Raw genomic sequence first — 20,254 nt, 5'->3', positions numbered from 1 at the left:
CACGCTCTCTCTATATCGCTTGATATAAACAAAAAATTTGCAAGTAGTGATTAGTTTTTTACAAAAGACTGTATACTAATTTAAATGGTGAATTATTATTGATTTTTAGCCTTGTGTGGACTACAAGAAAATGGCCGCTGCTCCTCTGAATGGAAAAACTATTCTGTAGTAGTTTTCCCTCTAGCGGCCGTTCTAAATACAATGTTATACCTGCGTGCGCTCCCCGGCTGCACAGCTGTTGTTCGGTTGCTGTGGTGACGCGTGTGCGCAAAGTGAACTACCAGGCGGGGACTGAGAGGCTGGCGGCCATCTTCTTGTAGCTCAAAAGTGGAAATCAGGAAAAGGGAGAGTTTTCTTCTCCTTCCGACAGCTGCTGCAGCTGCGAGGCCGGAGGGTGTCAGCCCAGGGAGGAGGAGGAGGTAATAATAAAAATATTGTTATTATGAGAGAAGGGGGTCCCGGGACCGGATGGGGGGATCATGTCACCCCAATAAATCCTCATCTTCCTGCAACTCCTCTGGTGTGTAGAATATTAGATTGGGGGGATCTGCTGGGGCTGTGATCTCTGAAAACTGCAATCTGCTTCATTCAGAAATATACCCACCATCGAATGCAACTGCTTGCGACTCTGGCAGTTGGGAGGTAAAGGGCATCCATGATATTTGCTGCATGGGGATTCGAAAATCAGTCTGTTATTGCAGTATTTCATGGAAGCCAAGATTTTCATTGGTTGGGAACATCTGGGGCATACAGAGAGTCTCCCTGGTGCAGTATGTCCTATTCTCAGGGTCGTGTAACCATTGGGTTCATTGTAAGGCCAACTGATCATCATGACTACTATAAGACCAACCAACCATCACACCTGCCGTAAGGCCAACTGACCAACACCCGTGCCGTAAGGCCAACTGACCAACACCCGTGTCGTAAGGCCAACTGACCAACACCCGTGTCGTAAGGCCAACTGACCAACACCCGTGCCGTAAGGCCAACTGACCAACACCCCTGCCGTAAGGCCAACTGACCAACACCCCTGCCGTAAGGCCAACTGACCAACACCCCTGCCGTAAGGCCAACTGACCAACACCCCTGCCGTAAGGCCAACTGACCAACACCCCTGCCGTAAGGCCAACCGACCTACACACCTTCTATACGATCAACCGACCATCATGCCTACAGCATTGCCAACCGATCAAAACACCTGTATGGCTAACTGACCACTGTACTATTCAAAGGGATTGTGTAACCATTGGGTTCACTGCCAGGTCAACTGACGAACACGCCTACTGTCTGGCCAACTGACCATCACACCTACTGTATGGCCAACTGACCAACACACCTACTGTATGGCCAACCGACCAACACACCTACTGTACTGTTCAAAAGGATTGTGTAGCCTTTGGGTTCAGTGCAAGGCCAACTGACCAACACACCTATTGTAAGGCAACTGACCAACACGCCTACTGTATGGCCAACTGACCAACACACCTACTATATGGCCAAGTGACCAACATACCTATTGTATGGCCAACTCGCCAACATACCTATTGTTTGGTCAACCGACTGTCAAACCTACTGTAAGGCAAACAACCAACACACCTACTGTATGGCCAACCGACCAACACACCTACTGTATGGCCAACCGACCATCACACCTACTGTATGACTACAACTATGTACACACTCTTCCAAATGATTGGTGTTTACAGTGAAGGTTTTTTTTTAACGCAGCATCATGGATCTGTAAAACAGCAGCACATTTTGACTGGGGGCCAGGGAACACATACAATTAGCATGCATTCCCCAACCCATATATGTGTCAACCTAGCCTAAAGGCTCATGTGTGATTACTAGATTGCTTACTTTAACACACCCATTCAGTGGTAAGCAATGCTTAGATTGATCCTAAGCAAGGAAGTGGAATCAGATTTCATGGGGAAATGACCCGTACCGCATGTTATTGTATTTGAAAAAAAAATTTCACATATCGGCTACAGATGAGTGCGGAGGACGCCTACGCTAATCTCCAATGTTCATGAGTAATCAAACCCATCACGAACCAAGAGCCAAGTCATTGACTTTTGGTGGAACAAGGAAAGGAATATTTTTCACGAAGGTGGCCATGAAAGCAAAACACATTTAAGAAACAATATGTATCTTCTAAGTCCTGTATTCACAACTATCCTGCTATGACCAATGGTAATGAGTCCTGTGTATCATGAAACATTTTACATTTTATTATTGTAATGGACTTCTGCTTTAAGTAGTTTTGATCTTTTTGTGTGCAGCTTTACCATTCCAAACCAACATATATTGTGTGCACATGCTAAGGCATATAAAGTAGTCAGGAGTAATTAGAAGGACACAAGGATCTGTAGAAGAACGTCATAATGGAGAACCGGCCGCCCCTCACATCACCGGGTAAGAGCAGACTTTCATTTCTTGTATTGAGGATCCACCTAGATACACACATCCTCTGATATAAAGTCATAGAAACAATGTATTCAGTCAATGTGTGTGTTTCCTACAGGTGGATCCAGTAATGGGAACCCACCAGAGAGATATCCCCGTCCTCTGGATTCCTGGGACTCCATACAGGAACATCAGGAGATCCCTCAGGAGGATCAGGTAGGCAAAACTAAAGATCATAGGTGCAGTTATTTTGGCCATATTTAAGGCATATAGACTAATAAAGCTTTGTGATATTGTAAGTGGATCTATTGTTAAAAGTGTTATGACATATTGTCGATCTGACTTAGGTTGAAGGTCTGATCGTTGTTAAAATTGAAGATGAAGCACCATATGTGAAGGTCAATGAGTTGTATATGGAGGAGGAGATCCCTCCAGAGATCAGCACAGGTGAGGAATAAACACTAAATCCTGAGAAGAGTCCCAGATCCTCCTTGTTCAGTCACTACAACAATCTCTTCTTCTCCCCCCTCCTCTGTCAGTAGACAGTAATGGGGGACAGTATGTGCCCAGTGGGGGGGTCAGGAGCCATCAGCCTCTATTAGACTCCGCCTCTCCTCACATCATGTCATTGAGATGTGACCAGTCTCCCCCCCACACACACTCTCTGGGGTCTCTCATACATCAGTACAGGGGGCTTCACTCTCATCTTTATTCACAGACCCCGGAGACACCAGAAAGACTCAGAGAGACATCAAAGCTGAGGAGGAGGAAGAAGGACGTGTAAGGATTAAAGAGGAGGAGATTCCTGTAAAGATAAACACATGTGAGGGGAAAAAACACTAAATCCAAAAAGAGTCCAAGATTCCCCTTGTTTAGTTACTACTTATTTGTACAGAATTCTGAAGAGATCATTTTCATTCACAGACCCTGAAGACACCAGAGAGATTCAGAGAAAAATCAAAGTTGAGAAGGAAGAAGGACATGTGAGGATTAAAGAGGAGGAAGTTCCTATGGAGATTTGGGCAGGTGACTAATAAAAATGCAACACATTTAATTGCAGTCTCCCATGAGTGAAAAATCTGGTGCAACTCTGCATGGAAACCAATCAGCTTCCAGGTTTATTGCCAAATCGTAAAGTGTTACTAAACCCCCGACCCCACATTCACTATATCCGGTCTCCCCGGACCCCACATTCACTATATCTACTCTCCCCGGACCCCGCATTCACTATATCCGCTCTCCCCGACCCATGCATTCACTATATCTGGTCTCCCCGGACCCTGCATTCACTATATCTGGTCTCCCAGGACCCTGCATTCACTATATCTGGTCTCCCCGGACCCTGCATTCACTATATCCGCTCTCCCCGGACCCTGCATTCACTATATCCGCTCTCCCCGGACCCTGCATTCACTATATCCGCTCTCCCCGGACCCCGCATTCACTATATCCGCTCTCCCCGGACCCCACATTCACTATATCCGCTCTCCCCGGACCCCGCATTCACTATATCCGCTCTCCCCGGACCCCGCATTCACTATATCCGGTCTCCCCGGACCCGCATTCACTATATCCGCTCTCCCCGGACCCCGCATTCACTATATCCGCTCTCCCCGACCCCTGCATTCACTATATCTGGTCTCCCCGGACCCTGCATTCACTATATCTGGTCTCCCAGGACCCTGCATTCACTATATCTGGTCTCCCCGGACCCTGCATTCACTATATCCGCTCTCCCCGGACCCTGCATTCACTATATCCGCTCTCCCCGGACCCTGCATTCACTATATCCGCTCTCCCCGGACCCCGCATTCACTATATCCGCTCTCCCCGGACCCCGCATTCACTATATCCGCTCTCCCCGGACCCCGCATTCACTATATCCGCTCTCCCCGGACCCCGCATTCACTATATCCGCTCTCCCCGGACCCCGCATTCACTATATCCGCTCTCCCCGGACCCCGCATTCACTATATCCGCTCTCCCCGGACCCCGCATTCACTATATCCGCTCTCCCCGGACCCCGCATTCACTATATCCGCTCTCCCCGGACCCCGCATTCACTATATCCGCTCTCCCCGGACCCCGCATTCACTATATCCGCTCTCCCCGGACCCCGCATTCACTATATCCGCTCTCCCCGGACCCCGCATTTACTATATCCGGTCTCCCTGGACCTTGCATTCACTATATCCGGTCTCCCTGGACCCTGCAGTCACTATATCCGGTCTCCCCGGACCCTGCATTCACTATATCTGGTCTCCCCGGACCCTGCAGTCACTATATCTGGTTTCCCACAGTACACACAACATGATAAACAATTATTTTAGTAAATATAAACTTCTAAATCCCTTTTCTCTTCAGCAGTATATAGCAGTCTTGTGACTTCTATCATTGTCCAGCAGAGCACTGGTTAAAACTTGTAGGAGGAGTTTTCATTCTCCTCTGACTGTCCTATAAGCCTGCATAACCCTTGACCCTCTGTCTAGACAGCGCTGATTGGCCCTGTGCTGATCGCATGTGCTCTCCTAGGGGAAAAAAAAACTTCAAGCAATACACACCAAACTGAGCGTGTGCAGCTTGCCTCCAAGGCTTTGTTCTATCAGCAGATGGATTGGGGACAGTAGAAGAAGGGAAGGATCAGGGAAGACAGGATCATACACAATGCAGAGGATTAACCCCTTAGGTTCCACAGTGAGTATAATAAGCATGCTTTACTGCATATACAGAGCAATTGTACTGCTGTGGGTTTAGTAACACTTTAATTGAACAAGCTGAAGTTAGAAGCTGATTGGTTCCCATGCAGAGATGCACCAGATTCTAGGTGCTCCGGTTTTAGTAAATCTTCCCCCACAGTGACAACGCACAATTTGTTTTACCGAAAGTCTGACAAAGGAGCCCTTTGGAGTTCTCACGCCGAACAGCCGAACCAGAGCTAGTGAACTCCATGAAACAGATTTGACCCTGGCAATATGGAAGCCCAGTAATGATCGATCCGGCGCCTCATTCATATATTATACTCAGGCAAGCCTTGCAGCATCTCAGAGGAGACTTGTTATTTGGGTCTCAACATCCGTTCTGGGTTGGCCTCTCAACAGAACCAAACCGACAATGAGCAAGGAAAAGATGCCGTAAGATACACCAGGAAGGTTTGAATGGTTTGCAGGTCTTTCCTCCCAAGGGTTTGTCTAATCTTTATTCAGCATTGCCCTCGCTCTAACGTTCATGGTGATACCTCACATGTGTGGTGTGAACACTGTTTACGTATGTGTGCGCAACTTATGAATGCGTTCGCTTCTGTGCACGAGCATGGACGGATGGGGGGGTGGCGCTTTAATTTTTTTCCCCCCTTATTTTTTTTACACTGTCCCTTTTAATTCCCCCCCCTTTTTTTTTTTTTTTTTTTTTAACACCATCCGTTTAATTTTTTTCCCTTGTTTATTTATTTTTACACCGTCCCTTTAGTTTTTTTCCCCCTTATTTATTTATTTTTAGCCTTAGTTTCCCTATTCCCAAGTTTAATGGGAATCTTAATGGAGCTTGAAGATATTTACTTTGGTGCCCTCCATATGAGTGACATGCCTGGATTTCCATGTCATGATGGCTACCTTTATATTGACAGTTCCCACATCATCCTAGTCCTTCATGTTGTTTGGAGTGGAGGAGGCCAGTATAGCCACTTAGCCGCTTCCCGTCCGCCCTATAGCAGAAATACGTGCGAGGGGGGGGGCGCGTGAGCCGCCATTCGTGGCCCCGGCTGTCAATCACCGGGTCCCGGCCAGTGATTACCCGCTGGCATGATTATAGCACAAAATATAAAAAACGCACAGGCGATCAAATACCATCGAAAGAAAGCTCCATTTGTGGGGGAAAAAGGACTCATTTGAGTGCAGCGTTGCATGACTGCACAATTGTCAGTTGCTGTATCGCAAAAAATGTCCTGGTCAGGAAGGGGGGAAATCCTCAGGAGGGGAAGGGGTTAAAAATCTCCATAGGTATGCTTACATTGCGGTTTCTAGGTGGTACACCGGGGCAATGGATAAAGTTTTCAGCCATTCCCCGTGATTTTTTTTTTTTTAGTAGTCATTTCTCTTTCTGATAAAAGTGATCAGAGCAGCTGATTAGCCGCTGGATCACTTTTAGAAGCAGCTGGAAGGGATACGCCCCCCTCCCCACTGCTCACCAGTGTTACCCGGGCTTACCATTCTCACTGGCAATCACCGGACCAGATCGTCTTTTCTCACCTCTATAATCTAGGAGGACCAGGATGACATCCGGTCCGGGTGGATGTAAACAACTTTTTTTTTTTTTTAATATTTTATTAGTTCACATCAATAAATAAGCACATAATTCAAATACAAAAAAACTTTTCATTAAACAATTCTCTCCCCAAAACCTCTTCCCCGCCCCTTCCCAACCTCCCTCCCCCCACCCCTTTCCATGCACCCCTTCCCAACCTCTCCTTTCCCCCCCCACCCCTTCCCAACCTCTCCCTCCCATTCCCAACCACCCCTTCCCAACCTCTCCTTCCCCCCACCCATTCCCAACCATCCCTTCCCGACCTCCCCTTCCCTCCCCCCACCCCTTCCCAACCAACGCTTCCCAACCTCTCCCCCCCCCCACCCCTTCCCAACCTCTCCTCCCCCCCCCCACCCCTTCCCAACCTCTCCTCCCCCCCCCACCCCTTCCCAACCTCTCCTCCCCCCCACTCATTCCCAACCTACCCTCCCCCCCACTCATTCCCAACCTCCCCTCCCCCCCCCCACCCATTCCCATCCTCCCCTTCCCAACCTCCCCTTCCCCCCACCCGTTCCCTTCCCTCCCCCCACCCCTTCCCAACCAACGCTTCCCAACCTCTCCTCCTCCCCCACCCCTTCCCAACCTCTCCTCCCCCCCACTCATTCCCAACCTACCCTTCCCCCCCCCCCCCCCAACCATTCCCATCCTCTCCTTCCCAACCTCCCCTTCCCCCCCACCCATTCCCAACCTCCCCTTCCCCCCCACCCATTCCCAACCTCCCCTTCCCCCCCCCACCCGTTCCCAACCTCCCCTTCCCACCCCAAACCCCATCTTCCTCCATGCTCTCTTCTTTTCAGCACCCAGTTCCTCTTTTATTTCCAGAATACTCTCAGAACTTCTTTCTTCCTAGTCTACTTATCCCTTTCTTCTTTCTTCATTTCCTCCTCCTTCTTTATCTCTTCCATTATAAGGTGTTCTATTCACCTCCCATTTTCTCCGAAATTTCACCATTGTATCCTCTTCCATGTGGTGGAGTTCCTCCATCTACTCTACTGATCCGGTCCTTTGTTTTCGGTGCTTCTTGTTCTTCCATGATGTAGGTAGATATGATTCATTTTAACAAGACCATATGTCTATTTCTTACAGGTGGAGGAAATATACCAGAGAGATGTCCTGGCCCCCTGTATTCTTGGGGTCCCACACAAGAACATCACAGGATCCCTCAGGATGATCAGGTAGATAGAAACATTCATGGAATCTAATGGAGAAGGAAATAAGGATTCTTGGCGATCAGACCTACTATCACTATACTGTAAGGGGCGGAACAGTGGTTAGCACTTCCGCCTGGCAGCACTGGGGTCATTGGTTCGAATCCCAACCACGGCACCACCTGCCTGGAGTTTGCATGTTCTCTCTGTGCCTGCGTGGGTTTGCTCCGGGTACTCCGGTTTCCTCCCATGTTCCAAAGACATGCTGGTAGGTGTATTGGCTCCTGTCTAAATTGTCCCTAATATGTGTATGTATGAATGTGAGTTAGGAACATTAGACTGTACACCCCTTGAGGGTTAGGGACTGATGTGAATGTACAGCGCTGCGCAAATTGACGGCGCTATATAAGTACCTGAAATAAATAAATGTTGAAAAAGGCTTCTTTCCCCACCATTGATGGTTAAAAAAAAAAGAATTAATTTCCTCTGCCCCTCTAAAAACTCACTTATAAGTTCAGGAAAAAAGCTTCAGCTTTTAGATAAAATCTGGGGACATCGGGTGCAAAAAAATATTAAAGAAAGCCGTATCTGTTTCGAAAAAAAAAATGATATATGTATTGCTGTGCTGTCATTTGTGATTACAACGTTGTGGCCGAATCAAGAGGCCTATAGCTAGTGATACACCGACATATCGGCCACTGAAAATCATCAGCCGAAAATAGGGTTGTCAGCAGTTTACCGATAGAAAAAAAAAAAGTGCTAATAATGCCAATGTTTGGGTTCAGGCAGAGCTACGTGTTCACTATTCTGTGAATGAGAAAACTGCAAGTCCCAACCTCCTTAGTGGCTATCGGCTTGTAGTTCTCAATGAAATACCAGAGCGCTGTGGTAGTTCAATGATTCTTCACTGTCACAGTGTATCGGCTTGCTTGTATGGGGAATGTACAGGCAAGCAGGTCTGCAGGAATCCTGCATGGCACCAGCAATCTGCTGATTGCCGGTGAAATGGTTTCCAGGCTCCTGCAACAAAAAATTGATAAATGCACTTTTTTTTTTTTTTTTTATATCTGCAAACAAATGTGCATTTCTTATTTTTTTCATCAAAAGGTAAACTTATCCTTTAAATTATTGCAGTGTGTGTGTGTGTGTGTATATATATCAAAAAACAATAATAGTATTTTATTTTATATATTTTGTGTGAAAATATATATATATATATATATATATATATATATATATATATATTCACACAAAATATATAAAATAAAATACTATTATTGTTTTTTGATATATATATAATAAAATACTAGTGTGTGTGTGTGCGTGCGTGCGTGCGTGCGCGCTAGATTTTTTTAAACTGTCCATTTCAGTTTTCGGCCCAATGCATCCTGACTTGTTTTCAGGCAGGAATTTTCATTTCTGTGCACCACTACCTATAGCAGCAGTGTAAAGGGTGCTCAGGTCTATATGGGGAGTGTAGATGCTGCAGAGGCTAATATGACTTTGAAACTTTATTCTAACCATTTGTATGATTTTGTGTTATTCAGAGGGAAAATTTGGTCAAAGTTGAAGTCAAAGAGGAACCAGAAGAAACATTTGTGGACTGTGATGAGCCTCCAGAGATCGGTACAGGTGAGTGAAAAAAACACTAAATCCAGAATGTAATAAAAGTTATTGTGATTGTTGCTTTGAAATTCTCTTATCATTTAGACCCCCCTAGTCAAGTCTGCCTGTTCATTTTTCAAGTGTACCTGATCAGACCCTGCATTCACCCCTATTAACCGGACGGTGTAAATGGACTTGTGCCTGTTTATACATGCCTACCTACAATCCAATCCAGTCCACAGAAAAACAGGAGGGCATTCACTATATCCGGTCTCCCCGGACCCTGCATTCACTATATCCGCTCTCCCCAGACCCCGCATTCACTATATCCGCTCTCCCAGGACCCCGCATTAACTATATCCGCTCTCCCAGGACCCCGCATTCACTATATCCGCTCTCCCAGGACCCCGCATTCACTATATCCGCTCTCCCAGGACCCCGCATTCACTATATCCGCTCTCCCCAGACCCCGCATTCACTATATCCGCTCTCCCCAGACCCCGCATTCACTATATCCGCTCTCCCCGGACCCTGCATTAACTATATCCGCTCTCCCCGGACCCTGCATTCACTATATCCGCTCTCTCCGGACCCCGCATTCACTATATCCACTCTCTCCGGACCCCGCATTCACTATATCCACTCTCTCCGGACCCCGCATTCACTATATCCGCTCTCCCCGGACCCTGCATTCACTATATCCGCTCTCCCCGGACCCTGCATTCACTATATCCGCACTCACACTGACACGCTGCAGTTTACATGCACCATGGTTCCAGCACAGTGCACTTGCGGCTTTCCTGCAGCTTAGCTGTGCTTTCCCATAGACTTGTGGCAATCTTGTATCCTGTGGGTGTGGTGCACTTTCTGAAAGCCCAGAACTCGATCAGTGGGCTGCTGACCCTGGACATGCACATGCCTGATTTGAGGTCGCGGGCCACATCAGAGGACTTCGCGGGCAACAGGATGAGCACCCCTGGCGTAGCCTATAGACAATACAGGGTACTGAAGCTTGTCGCTGTTTCACAGGCACATGCAAATTTCAGGTTTGGCATGTTGGGTGTCTATTTACTCGGTGCAACCTCTGTGTTTTTTTTTTGTTTTTTTTTTGTTTTTTTACATATTTTACAAAAATTTGGGTGATTTATTGCCTTTTTGTGCCCTGAAATTAACTTTAGTGCATTTTTTACTGAAATTTAGACCTTTGCTGTAATATCACACGACATAAAAAAATTGGAACTATCACCATTTTATTCTTTAGGGTTTCTGCTTCAGACAATGTTTTGGGGTTTATGCAAATTTCGGGCCTACATTTTTTTTTTATATATACACGTGTGCAAAAAACCCACAAAAAACGATGCCGGCAGCGAAAGGGTTAAATGCTTCTTTCTCATTTCTATTTGCTATAGATGGCCGGTACAGAAGTTATGGCACACCGCACATTGTCTCTCCAGAGGGGGACGTAGAAGATGACGACATCACAGACGACTCCTCGGATGAAATCCCTATTACCCCAAATCTTCAGCCACCCTTCCCCAGCGCAGATCCGTCCGCTCCAAAGCGCTTTCCATGCTCTGAATGCAAGAAGAGTTTCATCCGAGAGGAAAACCTTCATACGCACCAGCGGATCCACAGGGGGGAGGACCCGTTGTCGTGTTCGGAATGCGGCAAAAGTTTCATTTGGAAGAGGCAACTGGTCATACACCAGAGAAGCCACACCGGAGAGAAGTCGCTTTCCTGTTCCGAGTGCGGGAAGAGCTTCAGCGAAAGGTCCAACCTGGTCAGACACCAGAAGAGTCACTCCACCGAGAGGCCGTTCGCCTGCTCACAGTGCAGCAAATGTTTCACCGACAGAACAAAGCTCAACAACCACCAGAGGACTCACACGGGGGAGAAGCCCTATTCCTGTTCTGAATGTGGGGAGCGGTTCTCGCGCAAGTCGTCTCTTACCAGGCACGAAAAGTTTCACAGGGGGGAGAAACCGTATTCGTGCACGGAATGTGGGAAATGCTTTACCGAACGCGCAAATCTCGTGACGCATTACAGGACTCACACTGGCGATCGTCCGTACTCCTGTTCTAAGTGCGGGAGGGCCTTTAAGCAGAGATCAGACCTGGTTAGGCATGAGAAAGTCCACTTGCGTTATCAATGGCTCTTCTGTTCTGAATGCGGCCAGCAGTTTGCGCTGAAAGACTCCCTTATAGCGCATCTTCGTACGCACCTGCAGCAAGATTTTCCTGAGTCTGCAAATGGCAGTTGAGTTTGGCTAGGCGCACACAGACCTTTTAAAACTGACTGTTGGTCTACACCTCAAGAGGTCATGTGGTGCTCACAGTACTCATTCTTCACTAATTAATCGCTTTCCGTCAGCCCTATAGCAGAAATACTGCTACAGAGCGGCATGGGTGCGCAAAATCACGTGTGTGTGTGTGTGTGTGTGTATATATATATATGTGTGTATGTATGTGTGTGTGAGGGTTTTTGTGAAAAAAACTAAAATTGTACCTGTGTCCAAATATATATGGACCTAACTGTATATATATGTGTGTACAATGAGATGAATAGTGCCCGGTTGTTGATGTCCGTTGCAGGAATTATGCCCCATTGGTATCAGTGGGAGGGAAAGTGCCCCAGGGGCCAGATAAAGGCAAGCAAAGGGCCGCATCTGGCCCCCAGGCCGCAGTTTGGAGACCACTGGCCTATACCCTTCTTTCATCACAAAGTTTTCTTGCTGTTTAGCTGCTTAAACCCAAACACAGTGAAATGGGCAGGGCTTCCCTTAAAATGAGGTAGCCTAAGACTTTTGGCTCAGGTAGTGCCTCATTTGGTCAAGTGGGGGCAGCAGCCAGCGTGGCATATTGGTTGTGCTTTGTGCCTGTGTGCCACCACCTTCATCTGTATACTACAGGCAAGAAGCTAATGCTCAGCCTGTCTGTACCTAAATCCCAATCCCAGGAATTAAAAAAAATCCACCCTTGCATTGGGGCCTGCAAAGGGTTTAATACTTGTTATGTCTAGGGATACAGTACAGGCTGTAGTCCTTACCTTCTACCCACACTCTGGCCTGCTCTGGCACCCTCCTCCTCTGCCCAAAGCTCTGGTCTGTAGGTGCAGCTTTGGCATCCTCTGGTTTATGGACATAAACCTGTATTTTAGAGGCTGGAGTGTGACCGGAGTATGCCACATCATTTTTTTTGTAGTTAACGGCTGTATTTTTCATTTAAAACCTTTTGGATGAAGGCTTACACATTTAGGGTTACTACCAATATTTTGTTAACATTATGCCATTTGTTAGAAGAACGCCCATTTAAAATGAATGCTCCATTCTAGGGATGCACCGATACCAGTTTTTACCTACGAGTACCAATAATTTCGGTCAAGTACTCATGTTCCACCAGCTCCCATTCCCTCTGTGGACATCAGCGGCTGTAGCTTGGGCTCCTCCTGCCTCTCCCATGCTTCCAGCAGTTCCAGCTATCCACTGGACGCCCATATTTCCCTAATTTCCCCAGCCTCCAGCAGTTCCAGCTATCCACTGGATGCCCATATTTCCCCGCATCTCCCCAGCCTCCAGCGGTTCCAGCTATCCACTGGATGCCCATATTCTCCATATTCCCCCAGCCTCCAGCGGTTCCAGCTATCCACTGGACACCCTCCACTGGACGCCCATTGTCCCCATATCCCCCCAGTCTCCAGCCATCCACTGGATGCCTATATTCCCCATATTCCCCCAGCCTCCAGCGGTTCCAGCTAACCACTGGATGCCCATATTCTCCATATCCCTCCAGCGGTTCCAGCTGTCCACTGGACACCCATATTTCCCATATCTCCCCAGCCTCCAGCGGTTCCAGCTATCCACTGGATGCCCATATTCTCCATATCCTCTCAGCCTCCAGCGGTTCCAGCTATCCACTGGACACCCTCCACTGGACGCCTATTGTCCCCATATCCCCCCAGCCTCCAGCTATCCACTGGATGCCCATATTCCCCATATCCCCCCAGCCTTCAGCGGTTCCAGCTATCCACTAAATGCCCTCCACTGGACGCCCATATTCACCATATCCCCCCAGCCTCCAGCTATCCACTGGACACCCATATTCCCCATATCCCCCCAGCCTCCAGCGGTTCCAGCTATCCACTAAATGCCCCCACTGGATGCCCATATTCTCCATATCCCCCCAGCCTCCAGCGGCTCCAGCTATCCACTGGATGCCCATATTCCCCATATCCCCCCAGCCTCCAGCGGTTCCAGCTATCCACTAAACACCCTCCATTGGACGCCCATATCCCCCCAGCCTCCAGTGGTTCCAGCTATCCACTGGACACCCATATTCCCCATATCCCCCCAGCCTCCAGCTATCCACAGGGTGCCCTTATTTCCCCCCCTGGTACCAGATGTCTGACAGCAGGGGATCACCAAGCAAAAAGCCGCTTCACCGGTCTGGGGATTTTAACTCCAACGGCTTTCTCCCCTCTCCTTGCAGGGCTAGACTGCTTCTGATTGTGATGGTGGTGACCAATTAGAATCCCTATAGCCCAAACTGTCATCCTTGCAAGGGGAGGAGAGAAAGCTGTGGGGGTTTCAAATCCCCAGACTGGTGAAGTGGCTTTTCATCATCTGACAGCGGGGGATCGGCAATCTGGTACAGTGGGACCAGGGGGGATGGGATGGGGGTCCAGTGGATGACTGGAACAATTGGAGACTTGAACCAAAAAGGTATCGGTCTCTGGAGCATTTGCATTTGTCCGAGTTCTTGTGCAAGTACTTGGCATCAGTGCAACCCTACTCCACATCAAATAATATTTAACCATTTGCCCTCCAGAGGATTTTCCCCCCTTCCTGACCAGGCCATTTTTGTGATACGGCGCTATTGCGCAGTCATGCAACACTGCATGTAAATTAAATTTATGTCCTTTTTTTCCCCACAAATAGAGCTTTCTTTTGGTGGTATTTGATTACCTCTGCGTTGTTAATTTTTTTGCGCTATAAGCAAAAAAAGACCGTCAATTTAGAAAAAAAAAAGAATATTTTTGACTTTTTGCTATAAAACATGTCCAGTAAAAAAATTTTAAAAATCCAATTTCTTCATAAATTTAGGCCAAAATGTATTCTGCTCCATGTCTTTGCCAAAAACAAAAATCCCGATACGTGTAAATGAATTGGTTTACGTGAAAGTTATAGCATCTACAAATGGCGGTATATATACTGGGATTTGTTTATACTAGTAATGGCGGTGATCAGCGACTTATAGCAGGACTGCGGTGGGCATTCTGACACTGAGGGGGAACTGACTTGGTGTCACTTGACACCCCCAGTGACACCAAAACAGTGACCAGTGCTAATAAAAAGCAATGACACTGTACTAATGGCACTGGGCAGGAAAGGGTTAACATCTGGGCAATCAAAGGGTTAACTGTGTGCTGTGTGTGTTTTACTAGGGAGACATGCTGTGCAGAGAGATACAAAGCAGCATGTCCTTGCTGGCAGGGGAGAGGTCTGTGATGTTCACACACAGGTCTCTCCCCTGTCGGCGTTCCCTGACGATCGCCGGGTGTCGGCAGGGAATCTCTGCCCGGGACCCAATGATTGACATCCCTAGCCGCCAATGGCAGCATGGGTAGGGCAGCTTGCACCCCCTACCCAGAAGTGTGTGTGTGTGTGTGTGTGTGTGATTTTGCGCAGCCCTGTAGCAGTATTTCTACTATAGGGCGGCGGGAAAGCGGTTAACAAAACTTGAATTTTCATATTTACAAGTACTGCCCCTTAAAAATAGATGACACCAAAAAGATAGACACTGGACCTTAAACGATCATGGATTACGGGAAGACCGTGAATGTACATTTTAGCTTTATAAAGTAGTAAAGCCTAAGGGTTTATTTTTTAATTTTATTTATTCCAAACCAGTTCAATGGAAATTAAATCCAATGAGGAGAAATTCCTTTTTAATTTTTATATTTATTTCAGTCCTGTATAGTTTTACCACCATTCTCGAAGTGCACTTTTTTTTTTCTTTTTTATGCTTGACCTGGATGGACTTTTGTCTTTTTTTCAGCCAGACTAACTATGTAACTACGAACACGATAATGTTTGCATTGGGGGTCAAAAATGAAACATTTCAGTCTTCCAATCCCCTTCTGTCATTCTATCACTTGATTTGCTTTGATTATCTCGGTTACACCATGGAAGACCTTGAACAAGGATGGAACTCTACTTCCCCAAGAATACCAAAACTCCGATGAGCGTACGACATCTGCTGACCAGGAACTCATCTCTTTCTACTGACATGGTCCACCCAGAATCACCATTTGGAAATGGACAGCTACCTGGGACTAAAACTGGATAACTTTGGTTATAAATGAAATACTACAGTCATGTGAAAAATTAAGTACATGTTGAAAAGAAAGAAAGAATTAAAAAAAAAAAAAAAAACATTAAGTAATTGTTGAAAAGAGAATTTATTAAAAAAATAAATAAAAATTAAGTAATTGTTGAATTTTTCTATATAATTGAACAGGCAAACACAAGAAAAAAAAAATCACTTTTTTTTGAGAATTATTCAACAAAGTTGAATACATTCAACAAAACTATCTATTGGCACAATGGCGTGCTGTGGAAAATGTAAGTACGCCCTTTAAAAACTGGCATTGCCTCTGTTGCAGAAATTACTTCCTGAAGGCATTTTGTATAGATGCACATGGACTTGATGACATTTTGACCACTTCAACATTCAAAATTCCTTCAGTTGCGAGATGTCTTTGGGTTTTCATCTATGAGTTGCCAGTTTCAAAATCTCCCTACAGCTTTTCAATGGGAATCAAATGAGGGCCTTGGCTGGAGTATTGCATAATCCTTGATTTTTTTTTTTTTTTATTTTTGAGCCTTTTTTTGGTGGGTTTGCTAGTGTGCTTCAGATCATTATCATGTTGAAAGGTTAATTTCCGGTTCAACTGTTTGATAGATGGTCTTATATTCTCATCCAGTACACTTTGATATGACGCAGAATGTATAGTTGACTGCCCGGGCCCTGAAGCAGCAAAGCAACCCAAAACCATAACATTTCCACCAGCATGCTTCACGGTTGTTATAAGATTCTTCTCCTGAAATGCTGTCTTCATTTTGCAGCAAACATGTCTACCATTACTGTGACCAATCAACTCTGTCTTTGATTTATCAGTCTTATGTGCATAAGACCGCAATAAGTATATAAATGTTGCAATTTTTAAGTGGTGTACCGTGGTTACGGCTGAAGAAATCAGCCATCATCCCGGTATCATTTTGTTCAGTGAACGGCTGGCTTTTTAATTAAAGCGGTCTTAGCAGCTCTTGAGTCACTGGATTGCTTTCCGTAGGAGCGGGTGGGGATGTTCTTCCCCACCTCTCGCCAGTATTTCTTGGGCTTACCATTAAGACTGGCCAGCCAGAGAAACTATCCAACGATGCAGACTTTTCAAGACGACGGTGATGAAAGGCTTTATGGTCTTTGATCGCCTCTATCATGATGGAGGACTGGAGCTAAGTCATGATGTCACATCTGGTCAACAGAAGTATACTATTTTTTTTTCTTTTTTAAAGCAAAATTAAAAAAAATAGATTTTCTGCTTTTAAAGGTAAAGAGGTTTTGGGTCTTTTTTGACCCCAGATCTCTTCTTAAAGAGGATCTGTCATGCATATTTCTATTACAAGGGATGTTTACATTCTTTGTAATAGGAATAAAAGTGATCCAAAAAAGAAAAAAAATTGAAAGCACAGTGAAAAAAACAACAAACATTTTTTTTAAAGCCCCTTCATCCCACTGTGCTAGTGCGCAGAAGCAAACACATACGTAAATCACGCACGCATATGTAAACGAGTTATCACCACGAACGTTAGAGCGAAAGCAATAATTCTTGCGCTAGACCTCTGTAACTCTAAACAGGAAACCTGTAGAAATGTTTAAAGACTGGCCTATGGGGATTTTTATGTACTGTAGTTTGCCGCCATTCCACAAGCGTGAACAATTTTAAAGCGTCACATGTTCGGTATCTATTTTCTCGCCGTGAGTGCACAGCTTGTATATCAGTGTAAATTTGCTGTCCCCTCAAAATAACACACAGCCATTAATGTCTGAACCGCTGACAAGAAAAGTGAGTAAACCCCTAAGTGACAAGGTCCAAATTGAGCCAAAGTGTCAATATTTTGTGTGGTCGTCATTATTTTCCAGCACCGCCTTTACACTCTTGGGCATGGAGGTCACCAGAGCTTCACAGGTTACCACTGGAGTCCTCTTCCACTCCTCCATGACGACATCACGGAGCTGGTGGATGTTAGAGACCTTGAGCTCCTCCACCTTCCGTTTGAGGATGCCACATAGATGCTCAATAGGGTTTAAGTCTGGAGACATGCTTGGCCAGTCCATCACCTTTACCCTCAGCTTCTTTAGCAAGGCAGTGCTTGTCTTGGAGGTGTGTTTGGGGTCGTTATCATGTTGGAATACTGCCCTGTGGCCCAGTCTCTGAAGGGAGGGGATCATGCTCTGCTTCAGTATGTCACAGTACATGTTGGCATTCATGGTTCCCTCAATGAACTGTAGCTCCCCAGCGCCGGCAGCACTCATGTAGCCCCAGACCATGACACCCCCACAACCATGCTTGACTGTAGGCAAGACACACTTGTCTTTGTACTCCTCACCTGGTTGCAGCCACACACACTTGACACCATCTGAAACAAATCAGTTGATCTTGGTGTCATCAGACCACAGGACATGGTTCCAGTAATCCATGTCCTTAGTCTGCTTGTCTTCAGCAAACTGTTTGCGGGCTTTCTTGTGCATCATCTTTAGAAGAGGCTTCCTTCTGGGACGACAGCCATGCAGACCAATTTGATGCAGTGTGCGGCATATGGTCTGAGCACTGACAGGGTGACCCCCCACCCCTTCAACCTCTGCAGCAATGCTGGCAGCACTCATACGTCTATTTCCCAAAGACAACCTCTGGATATGACGCTGAGCACGTGCACTCAACTTCTTTGGTCGACCACGGCGAGACCTGTTCTGAGTGGAACCTGCCCAGTTAAACCGCTGTATGGTCTTGGCCACTGTGCTGCAGCTCAGTTTCAGGGTCTTGGTAATCTTATAGCCTAGGCCATCTTTATGTAGAGCAACAATTCTTTTTTTCAGATCCTCAGAGAGTTCTTTGCCATGAGGTGCCATGTTGAACTTCCAGTGACCGGTATGAGAGAGTGAGAACGATAACACCAAATGTAACACACCTGCTCCCCATTCACACCTGAGACCTTGTAACACATGACACCAGGGAGGAAAAATGGCTAATTGGGTCCAATTTGGACATTTTCACTTAGGGTTGTACTCACTTTTGTTGCCAGCGGTTTAGACATTAATGGCTGTGTGTTGAGTTATTTTGAGGGGACAGCTAATTTACATGTTATACAAGCTGTACACTCACTACGTCACATTGTAGCAAGGTGTCATTTCTTCAGTGTTGTCACATGAAAAGAGAGAATCAAATATTTACAAAAATCTGAGGGGTGGACTCACTTCTGGGAGATACTGTATATAATGTTTGGGGATTCTAAGTCCTTTTCTAGCAAAAAATACCTATTTAAACTTGTAAACAAAACGTCCCAGAAAATGCTTGGTCTATTTTTCTTCAGACTCTTCAAGATTTGATTGCTTATTGACTGGCAGTTAAAGAATCGTTAACCCTAGGCTTTTACAGTGGGGGCTGTAATGTAGTGGGGCCAGCCTGTAATGTTTGCTTTGGACACTGGATCCTGTGTTGGGAGCTCGCCTGTTCCAACAAGTGTGGTTAGCTGCATGGTATTATACAAGTCCAGGTCATGGTCTACCTCTATAGTTCCCAGACCCTGTAGACCCCTTCATGGTGTTGTGGGCTTTTGAATCATGTCTCAAAAATATGACTTTTATCAAGACATAATATTATATGGCAAACAGCTCAGCATAGCCGGATGCTAAGAGTTAATTTTGTCTTGGTTGAACCATCAAGGATTCTAGTTAAAGAAATGAAGAGAATGGGGGGAGTAAAACTTTTCCAAGACAATAAGACTGTTTGAACTGTCAACAAGGACTATTTGTATATGGAGGTTGAGAAGAATGCACATACAGAAAGTCAAACACATAGCCAGATAGGACTTCGACTTTCAAACATTTTAACAATAATGAGACGGGAACTCAACTGGTTGAAAGCTTAACCAAAACCTGTAGAGTGTGATGAACCAACAGACCTCTGAAACTATTACCATATACTATTGTTCACCAAGGGTGAAAGCATTAACAGTTGTTTACCATGAGTCCAATACAAGGGCCAGGCAAACAGAGAGTTTTTTTTCCTACACAGAGAAAATGTTGATTCTGAAACAAAAAGGTGAAATTCAGGACATTTAAGTCTAAAAAGTTCACTGTATATAATTACAAAAATATACTACAAAAACATATTATAAATAAGATGTTATAGTTTTTAAACACCACTAAATACTCAGCAATGGGAACTATATATCACTAACTTGAGTATTGAGATGATGGGAAGTAAGATGTATTATAGAATAGCATTAGTTACATGTCTTATCAGGAAACAAACAGGATGGTACTTCAAGAAGGAATAACTGAATATACACCTATATTCCATGGTCCCTATTTAGAATATTATAGGTATGATCACTGCTATATCTGGAAAAAGCCGTATATTTAATTCCTGAAATTACCTTAAGATTCCACCCAAGGTATGAGTCATCTCAAATACTCACATTGTTCTGTGATACATGACCGCCACCTGGCGGG

General features: G+C 45.7%; 1 protein-coding gene across 1 annotated transcript; it reads left to right on the top strand.

Moving 5' to 3' along the window:
• Positions 1–309: 309 nt before the first annotated feature.
• LOC149466290 (uncharacterized) lies at positions 310–15,943 on the top strand. The gene is made up of 9 exons (XM_089672965.1): positions 310–419; positions 2,286–2,418; positions 2,528–2,625; positions 2,757–2,856; positions 3,128–3,232; positions 3,334–3,435; positions 7,795–7,883; positions 9,404–9,488; positions 10,871–15,943. Exons 2-9 carry the CDS (start codon positions 2,388–2,390, stop codon positions 11,719–11,721), a joined length of 1,461 nt encoding a protein of 486 aa, XP_089529091.1. The 5' UTR covers positions 310–419; positions 2,286–2,387; the 3' UTR covers positions 11,722–15,943.
• The last annotated feature ends 4,311 nt before the right edge of the window (positions 15,944–20,254 follow it).

This window comes from Staurois parvus, unplaced genomic scaffold (genome assembly GCF_062004578.1).
Source record: "Staurois parvus isolate SC_StPar_1 unplaced genomic scaffold, SC_StPar_1.0 ptg000132l, whole genome shotgun sequence".
Lineage (NCBI taxonomy): Eukaryota > Metazoa > Chordata > Amphibia > Anura > Ranidae > Staurois > Staurois parvus.
The sequence above is the reverse complement of the archived record's forward strand: the minus strand, read 5'-3'. Positions and strand labels throughout refer to the sequence as shown.

Coding starts and splice junctions, on each gene's coding strand:
- LOC149466290 (XM_089672965.1), top strand. CDS start 2,388: ATGGAGAACCGGCCGCCCCTCACATCACCGG. Junction 2,626..2,756: donor AGATCCCTCAGGAGGATCAG/GTAGGCAAAACT, acceptor GATCTGACTTAG/GTTGAAGGTCTGATCGTTGT. Junction 9,489..10,870: donor GCCTCCAGAGATCGGTACAG/GTGAGTGAAAAA, acceptor TATTTGCTATAG/ATGGCCGGTACAGAAGTTAT.